The sequence below is a fragment of the Rutidosis leptorrhynchoides genome, chromosome 11 (genome assembly GCF_046630445.1).
Source record: "Rutidosis leptorrhynchoides isolate AG116_Rl617_1_P2 chromosome 11, CSIRO_AGI_Rlap_v1, whole genome shotgun sequence".
NCBI classification, from domain to species: Eukaryota; Viridiplantae; Streptophyta; class Magnoliopsida; order Asterales; family Asteraceae; genus Rutidosis; species Rutidosis leptorrhynchoides.
The window spans coordinates 226,265,205-226,275,471 of NC_092343.1; the positions used below are offsets into that span (position 1 = coordinate 226,265,205).

General features: G+C 38.8%; 1 protein-coding gene across 1 annotated transcript; it reads right to left on the minus strand.

Annotated features, from left to right (window-relative positions):
* Positions 1-7,884: 7,884 nt before the first annotated feature.
* On the minus strand, positions 7,885-8,845 carry LOC139875425 (uncharacterized). Its single transcript, XM_071862761.1, has 3 exons — positions 8,668-8,845; positions 8,472-8,563; positions 7,885-8,343 (listed from the first exon to the last, which is right to left on the minus strand). Exons 1-3 carry the CDS (start codon positions 8,843-8,845, stop codon positions 7,885-7,887), a joined length of 729 nt encoding a protein of 242 aa, XP_071718862.1.
* Positions 8,846-10,267: the final 1,422 nt, after the last annotated feature.

The following is a 10,267-nucleotide window of genomic DNA, read 5'->3' on the forward strand; positions in this document are numbered from 1 at the left end:
TATAACCCAAATCGAATCAAATTGGGTCCTCGCCGTTTTAGGTAACTTTGTGATGAAATCCATGGTAATGTGCTCCCATTTCCATTTCGGGATTTCTAACGGTTGTAATTTACCATACGGCTTTTGGTGCTCGGCCTTAACTTGCAAACACGTGACGCATTGCTCAATATACTTCACAACATCACGTTTCATGCCCGGCCACCAATAATCTTTCTTTAAGTCAAGATACATTTTTGTTGCGCCCTGATGAATGGAATACTTTGACTTATGTGCTTCATCTAGTAGCACTTGTCGATAATCACCCATCTTAGGCACCCACACTCTTCCTTGAAAAGACAACAAACCCCGCGAGCCCATAGTAATGAACTCTAATTGTCCCACAATTCGCTCCGCATGCTTGTTGTGAACATAAGCCTCTATTTGAATCACACCGCGTTTTTCAAGAAAATTGTTAGTAATAATCATACGTAACAATCCCAATCGTAACGCCGGGTGATGACTCTTTCTACTTAACGCATCCGCGACCACATTCGCCTTGCCCGGATGATAAAGTATTTCACAATCATAATCTTTCACCACATCCATCCACCTACGTTGACGATAATTCAAATCTCGTTGATTAAAGAGGTGTTTCAAACTCTTATGATCTGAATAAATCGTACACTTGACACCATACAAGTAATGGCGCCAAATTTTCAACGCATGCACAACCGCCGCCAACTCAAGATCATGAGTCGGATATCTCGTCACGTGTTCCTTTAATTATCGAGAGGCATAAGCGATGACTTTACCTCTTTGCATTAGAACACACACGAGTCCATTTAACGAAGCATCACAATAAACCGTCATGTCTTCCACTCCTTCCGGCATCACTAACACCGGAGCTTGACATAACTTCTCCTTTAACAATTGAAAAGCAACTTCTTTCTCGTTCTCCCAAACAAACCTCGCGTTCTTCCTTGTTAATTTCGTCAACGAAGAAGCGATCTTAGAAAAGTCTTGGATAAATCGACGATAATAACCGGCCAATCCGAGAAAACTTCGGACCTCCGTAGGCGTAGTCGGTTGTCTCCAACTCTTCACCGTCTCTATCTTCCCCGGATCCACTTGAATGCCGTCTTTGTTCACAATATGACCAAGGAATTGAACTTTCCTTAGCCAAAATTCACATTTGGAGAACTTAGCATACAACTTCTCCTTTCGTAACGTCTTCAATACTTCACGCAAATGACGTTCATGTTCGTTCATACTCTTTGACTAAACAAGTATGTCATCAATGAACACAATTACCGACTAGTCCAACATAGGTTGGCACACTCGGTTCATAAGATTCATGAATGCCGCTGGTGCATTCATAAGACCAAAAGGCATAACTACGAACTCAAAATGCCCATAACGTGTTCGAAAAGCCGTTTTCTCAATATCGTCCTCACGGACCCGCATTTGGTGATAGCCGGACCGTAGGTCGATTTTATAGAAATACGTTGCACCTTGGAGTTTGTCAAACAAATCGTCAATCCGAGGTAACGGATAACGATTCTTGATCGTCACTTTATTTAACTCCCGATAATTGATGCACATTCGCATACTACCATCCTTCTTTTTCACGAATAAGACCGGAGCTCCCCATAGCGAAGCACTCGGTCGAATAAAACCCTTCTCAAGCAACTCTTGGGTTTGATTTAACAACTCGTACATTTCCGTTGGTGCTAAACGGTAAGGAGTTTTAGCAATGGGAGTAGCTCCCGGAACCAACTCAATACGAAATTCAACTTGTCTTTCCGCCGGAACACCCAGTAACTCGTCCGAAAAAACGTCTTCGAATTCACTAACCACCGGAATTTCACGAATGGGTAGTGGCTTATCACGAGTATCAACAATGTGGGCAAGAAAAGCCATGCCACCACTAACAAGAAAACGACGTGCCCGTGCAAAAGTGCATATCGGCACAAGTCTTCTTCGTTTATCACCGTGAATAATTAACTCTCCCCCACTTGGAGTCTTCACACGTATAAACTTTTCATGGCATGCAATATCGGCTCTATTTCGATCGAGCCAATCCATACCAACAACGATATCAAAATCACCCAAGGTCATTGGAATGAGATCGATTTTAAAATTTTCGGCACCAAACACAACATTACAATTTTTACACACATCAACCACTAGCGCCGTCTTGCCATCCGCTATTTTAACTTCTACCGGACAACTTAACTTAACTAGCGGTTTATTTAACTTAGGCACGAACCTTGGAGAAACAAACGATAAATTGGCACCACTATCAAATAGGATTCGTGCCGGATTAGAGTTAACCTTGAAAGTACCTGAAATGACTTCGTTGGATTGCTTGGCCTCCTCATTCGTCATCAAATAGTTGCTACCCCTAGCCGTGCCTGCCGCTTTCTCTAACCGCTTAACGTTATCATTATTCAAGTCGGGGCATTCCTGCCTCTTGTGCCCCTCTTTACCACAATTAAAGCAAGTAACTTTGGTCGACGCCTTGGTGCAATCACGGGCCATGTGTCCTCTTTGATTACAATTATAACACGTGGGCCCGAAACCCCCGAAAACACCCTTCTTCACACTATTAACACTTTCGAAGCCTTTCTTGTTCTTTTTATTGGAAAAGTTCAAATGACTCGAACCTTCAAACTTTCTTTTAGAAAAAGTGAAATCACTCTTCCTTGGAACCTCCGGCTCAAAACCCCGAGCCAACTCGAATAGCTCTTCGAAAGTCTTAGCCATTCCCCGGCTAATCTTACCCTTTACCTCGTCGCTCAAGGTACGGTAGAAATCTTTCATTAGCTTGTGGTCGTCACCAACATATTTCGGGCAAAAACGAGTCTTTGCCAAAAAGGTAGACTTGAGAGTAACCAAGTCCATTGAACCTTGTTGCAAATGATGCAACTCGTCCCGGATTCTATCAAGGTCAGAAGAAGTTCGGTATTCTTGGAAGAATTCCTTCTTAAACTCCTCCCATGTCAAGCTCATGCATTGCTCTTCACCATATAAATTGATTTTATCGTCCCACCACAACTTTCCTTCTTCACGTAACATGCTAGACCCATATCTTGTCTTCTTCGAAGGAGGACACTCCGCGGTACAGAACGCTCCCTCGATATCGAAAATCCAACAAGTGCTTTTCAATGGATCCCTCACCCCATTAAACATCGGAGGTTGAGTATCCTTGAAATTCTTGTAGTGGAAGTCCCGCCTTCCTTCACCTCCTTCACTGTGAGGATAAATGTTTCTAGCATCAAGGGCCTCTTCGATAGTGGCCTTCATTCATTCATTTATCAAATCGGTCACTTGCCTATCGACCGAATCTTGGAAGACCTTTCGGACGTCTGTAAGAAAATCCGCTTTTAAGTTTTTAAAGACGACCTCAACCTTAGCCGAAAACTCGACGTCCTTGCTTGTACTTCCGTTATCATGATCGGGTCCGTTTCTCGTCTTCATTCTATAAAACGGAAAGGGTTAAACTATGAACGAAAAGCATAACACGTAAGTATATATACATGCGTACCACACTACCCCATCTTGCTCAACAATCGTCGTACATTACTCGTTTGACACGAATTGCACCCGTAACAACGGTAGCTAATCGTTGTTACGCGAGCACGTCGCATTAACTTGCTAGTACAACGTCGGTCTTGCTTGTTGATTTCTAAACACAACACAAAACAATTAGCACAAGGTTAGATCACATAAACCAAAGCACTAACAATTCTAGATTAGACCCAAAGTCCTATAAGTCCCGCATAAAGCGCTCACACAATAAATCCCAAGTCTAGGCACCTATCTCAAGTCGCCTAAATCACTTAGACCATGCTCTGATACCACTTGAAACAACCCAACCCGTACTCCGTACGATAATTTTTTTTTATTTAAAATATAATACACATTTACGCGCCAATTAAATATGTAACCCATTCCACACGATTCGTCAAAACATATTACGAGTTTAATGTTTACAAAAAGGCACAAAGGCTATTAACGAATGTGATACAAGTTTGACCAACAACAAATGATAGTTTATAATCCAAACGACACTCGAGCATGGTTTGGGGCTAAACTACCCAAAACGTTCGGCCACTTCAAAAGCTATCCCAAAAGCATCCCCTGTCAACACAAACGGGAGACAACTAATCTAACCGTATGCCCTTACCCTTGTCCAAGCCGGAACCTATAAAATGGTAAACAACGAGAGGGTAAGCAATGCTTAGTTAGTGCAACAATTATACATACATATATATAACCTATCCATTTACAATCACAATACCAAATACCTTATACGAACTTGTAACTCAATTAGCATGTCAACATACCCGTAACACTAACAAGTCGTACATTATCACACCACCTCATTAGCATATACTCAACTCAATATATTTTATATGCTAAACAAACAACAATCTCAATATGGTTAACCAATAACGCTATGGTGCTACCGGCTCGTGGTTCACACCATACGCATTTGAGTCATACTCATTTATAGTGCTACCGGCTTGTGGTTCACACTCGATGCTACCGGCTCGTGGTTCACATCTTAGTTTATAGTGCTACCGGTTCGTGGTTCACATTCGATGCTACCGGCTCGTGGTTCACATCTTATTTTATAGTGCTACCGGCTCGTGGTTCACACTCGATGCTACCGGCTCGTGGTTCACATCTTATCAAACACATGTTATGGCACTACCGGCTCGATGGTTCATACCATAACACCCACAAATAAATACGTCATATACACATACGTATAATTACTCCACTCACCTTATCACAAGGATGATGATTTAGCACTTCCGAGCTTCAACGCAATGTACCTAAATCATTAAGTGCGCATTCAATTTCACAACTAGTGGGATTAACCACAATAATTCCACTTGAGCATTTAATGTCCCAATTTGTATTAAATGACTCAACTACTCACAACCACCCATAAATGGCCAAGACCCGACCTTAATCACTAAGACTAGTGAATTAAAGTCTATTAACTTCAATTAACACAAAACTTAGGGTAATCCATACCCCTTTCATCTAATTAGGTCAACTAGTACATTTTGACCCATTTTATATTACTTAGACTCACAATCAAGTCAAACTTACCCATTTAAACTTACCCAACTTCTGATCCAGAATTGCTTTATGTGTCGAGGCGCGACCCTGTTTGTCGCGGCGCGGCATTAGCCGTCACCTGGACACTTCGACAACCTTAAACGAATTTTGATTTTATTTGATTCTCACACTTAAAACCCGCTTCCTACATTCGCCTAAACTTCAACAATAGTCTCATAAGACTTAACGCTATCAAAGCCCATGTATACACTTGTAGGCGCACACATTATCAAGTATATATATATATATATATATATATATATATATATATATATATATATATACATACATATCTACTCATATATCTATACAATTATGCATAATCTAGCGAGTTACAACGTATAAATGATTAAGTATGTACCTTTTGATACGTACGGGAAAACAGGGTGTTACATATATACAATGCTATGTATATGATCAAATCCCCCCATTTTATTATGGTACATTTTGTATAAAAAATGCAGCATGATAAACTCTAAAAAATAAAATTCACAATTACTTGTTACTGTAACCCGCAATGAATTATTTCGCTATGCCTTTGTTACCGTTAGATCAAAGAAAGTTACCGTTTCTGACCGTTGGCGAAAAATATTACCGTTAAATCAACATAATTGGGGCTTAAGCATAATCGATTAACATTCTTAACCTCCCTATATATATCGACATTAGAAATCATAAAATCCTCACCCTTAAATCAAGATACTCCTCATTAATCAATTTCTCAACCAATCTTCAAGTCATTTACATTCACACTCAACTCCTTTAATTTTAAAATGAGAATCGAGGAAGTTGATAGCAAGCTAAACCCAAAAACTTTGATTACCAATCTATTAACGAGCCCGGAATCAAAATCAACAACAACTTCTGGAAAGGAAAAGCATCTGATACCAGTTGTTGATTTGACAGCAAAATCTCCACTCACCAAAATAGATTCTGCCAAGCGACCATATGAGACACCGCCATCGTCTCAAAATAAGAAGTTGAAACAACGCGAAACAACTCTTTTCGAGAACCCAGTGATATCCAATTATGATCCAGAGCAACAAATGGGTAAGTCAAAAACATTATCCCCTCAACATAGTCTTAGCATGTACCAATTTTCGTCGCTAATTCGCAATGTTGTTTTTATTGCAGGTGACTCGAACGATGACCCAAGCTTTTCGAGTCCTAATACCGTGGAGAAAATTACTGAACTATTCCGCACTCCGTCCGACTCCTATGGGGTAAGAGTCGACGGATTGTCAGGGTACACTTGTACATCCTCTTCTGCGGCGTTAAATCAACGCCACCAAATGAAATTGGCAATACCGGATGAGCTTCGCCATGAGTTGCGAAGCTTCCTGCTGCAGAAGCACTTAACTACTTTGTGAACTTCTACATGGCATTCAACTCGGCCTACGACATGATTGGCGGTCAAGAAATTTTTTTCAACGTTCTTGAAGTTGAAAAGGCTAAATTTTATGCTGAAAAAGCCAACCTCGCAGATAGTGAAAAGCACTGTTCTGACCTAACTACGGAAGTCACCGCAGCAAAAACTGCTATTAAAGACTTGAAGCAACAGCTTTTCGCAGCAGCAGATAAAGAAAACAACTTGCAGACAACCAACAAAGCTTTAGCGGAGGATGTTGCAAAACTAACATTAGAGCGAGAAAACGCTCTAGCCGCTAAATCCTCCACAGAGCTAGAATTTACAAAGCTCCGCAAACATCTGCCTGAGTTGTCAAGAAAAGTGCTTAACTCCCTTTCTGTTTCTAAAAAATTTTCCACATACGTTGCCGCAATGCAATTGCGCGAGAGGGTGGAGTTTATGGATCAGGCTGCCACCAGCTGTCACTTGCCAGACCGCTTATGCTCTGTGGCAGACGCGCAAGCAGCGTTTGTTGTTTCCAAAGAAAATATAGTTGAAATTTCCATCCCCAAGATTATTGCGATAAGCGAGCAAGGTGATGCAACTGCAGATGACATCATCAAACTTGACTTGTCTAAAGAATGAGGATGTAATTTTGATATATGTAATATTAGCACGCAGCTACCTATGCGTTTTAATAATAAAATTTCAATGTTTATCTTTTTGCAAGTACTTGTATTTATATAGCGCTTTATCATCAGTATTCATAACATAGACTTGCCCTTTGCAATTTTCAACTTTTATTATCATGCACATAATAAGTATGTACTTTTGCGAAACAATCTGCATTTGTATATATTTATACATTATGAATCTTCCAAGTCCGCCGAAACGATCCTTAGGCAATTTGTTAGCATTGGGAAGCATCTAAGTATGGCAAAATTAAATATGCAGGAAATTAATATCCTTTCACAATATTTAGTTTCTGCGTGAGAGGGCAATGTCATCACTACGCGACTTAGCCTTCGCAAAACATACCAGTATGTTGAAATCAATTTTTCAGAAAAAATTTCTTGAACTGTAAATATGCCGCAAAGTTTTATTAAGTTTAACAATATAAGTGGGCTTTTCAATCACTTATGCAATTCGCGTGTTCATTTATTGTATTGTTACAAGTGTGATCAAGACTTGAAAAAATTAAAAACACATAGAAAAATAGCAACTGCATTCTTTTATTTCATTTGACATTTTGATTACATATATGCGTTGTTTAACACATTATACTTAAAAATTTATGCGTAATATCGCTTCAACAAAGCAGTATGCCACGCATTGGGAAGATTTCGCCCCTCTATGTCTGCGAGTTTGTATGAACATGCCGTGTTAATAGCAACAACTTGATATGGACCCTCCCAATTAGGTCATAGCTTACCAAGTTTTTCTGCTCGACTCGCGTCATTATTCCGCAGTACCCATTTGCCTACATCAAAGGACAATGCGTGCACTCTTTTGTTGTAATACTTAGCGATTTGTTGTTTGTTATTTGCTTCTCTGATAGTAGCCATTAACCTGCGCTCTTCTATTAAATTCAAGTTTTCACATAAAGCCTCATTATTTGTTTCTTCATCGAAGTTAGCAACTCGATGTGTTGGCACAAAAATTTCGGCGGGTATTACTGCCTCAAAGCCATATACTAAACTAAAAGGTGTTTCACCCGTACTCTTCTTGAAAGTAGTACGATGCGCCCATAAAACATTGGGTAACTCATCTACCCAACCAGTGCATTTTTCATATAAGCGCTTTTTGATTCTGCATACAAAGTCACGATTAGTTACTTCACATAAGCCATTAGCTTGCGGATGCGCAACCGACGTAAATTTCTGGATTATATTCAAATCAGTGCACCATGTTTTGAACGGGTCTTTCACTATTTGAGCCCCATTATCGCTAACCAACTCCCGCGGAATGCCAAATCTGTACACGATGTATTCCCAAAAAAATTACGCACTTGCACTCCAGTGATAGTGCGAACTGCCTTCGCCTCAACCCATTTTGTAAAATAGTCGATTGCTACAATTAAAAATTTGACATTGCCAGGACCTGTGGGAAATGGTCCCATAATATCAATTGCCCATTTGTGAAATGGCCATGGCGAGTTGACATGGATCATATCGTGTCATGTCATCCTATTCTGTGGCGCATGCCTTTGGCAATCTTGCAACGCTTAACAATTTTTGCATCATCGCGATATAAGGATGGCCAAAAGTAGCCTATCCGCATAATTTTAGCCGCAATAGTTTTATAGCCTGAATGCAATGCGCAATAACCATTGTGCACTTCATCCACTATCATCTCAGCTTCAATTGGGCCAACACATCGCATCATTGGGCCGCAATATGACTTTCGATATAAAATATCATTTTAGATGATGTACATTGGTGCTCGCTCACGAACTTAACGAGCTTCGTGTTTGTCATTCGGCAGAACATTATTGCGGATATACTGCATCATTGGTTCCATCCAGTTTGGTTGTTCTTCTTCAACAAACACAACTATTAGATCATTATCAATTGACTTGCTTGGTAACTTTTCAACCCAAACTTGCTTTTGAAAGTGTGAGAACGTTAACACAGCCAACTTACTTAACGCATCCGCTTTCTTATTTTGGCTTCTTGGAACTTGTGCAAGTTAAAAATGCTCAAACCGCGTAGCCGATTTGAAATGCCCCGTCCTAATCCATTTGGACGAAGTCATCAACATTTGATCCCAGAGCGATGATCGACACCAAATAATGTCCTTAAAATGAGCAAATGCACAGCGGAAGATTTCTTTCATACCTGAGAATAAATATGCTTTCAAGTGTCAACCAAAAGGTTGGTGAGTTCATAGGTTTATCTTAAAACAATAAAATTCATTATTTTGATAGACCACAAAATTTAAATGTTGCATGGTACAAATGGGCCCGAATCCTATACCCACCTGTAATGCACACCTTTCTCGTGTACGAAATCATTTTTCATAAATCTTAGTAACCGTACACATATCTTGTGCACAAAAATAACATACACATAACCTGTGTATAAAATCATTCTCTCGATACATAACATTCATATCAATTGGTGGCAATTATCATGTCCACATAATTCATTGGTGGCAATTATCATGTCCACATAATTCAATAGTGGCAATTATCATGTCCACATAATTCAATAGTGGCAATTATCATGTCCACATAATTCAATAATAATCCACAGAACTTCTGTCTGCATAATAATTCATTCGAGGAATGTTTTGCTTGTGTCTATCTCGTCAAACATTTATAAAAGCATTTCATGTATTCACAGTTCAAAATATATTTCAAAGGCATTTAATAAAGCAGTTATAAAAACAGCGCATGTATTCTCAGTCCCAAAAATGTAATGAGTAAAAAGGGATTAAATGAACTCACCTAATGTATTTTGTAGTAAAAATACATATGACTATATTGAACAATGCAGGGTTGGCCTTGGATTCACGAACCTATATCATGTATATATATTACAATATATAATCGTAATAAATTTATATATATATTATTAATGGTATAATTTTTTTATATTTAATCATTTATAGATTTTATTAATTATCTAAGTATATTTATTATATATATACTTTTAAGAAAATATTAATATAGTTATGTCATAAATAAAATTTTTATCTTGAAAATCTTTATTTGGATATATTAATAATACTAATGATTATAATTTTAATAATAATAATAATAGTTTTAATAAAAATGTTAGTTTCAATAATAATACTAATTTT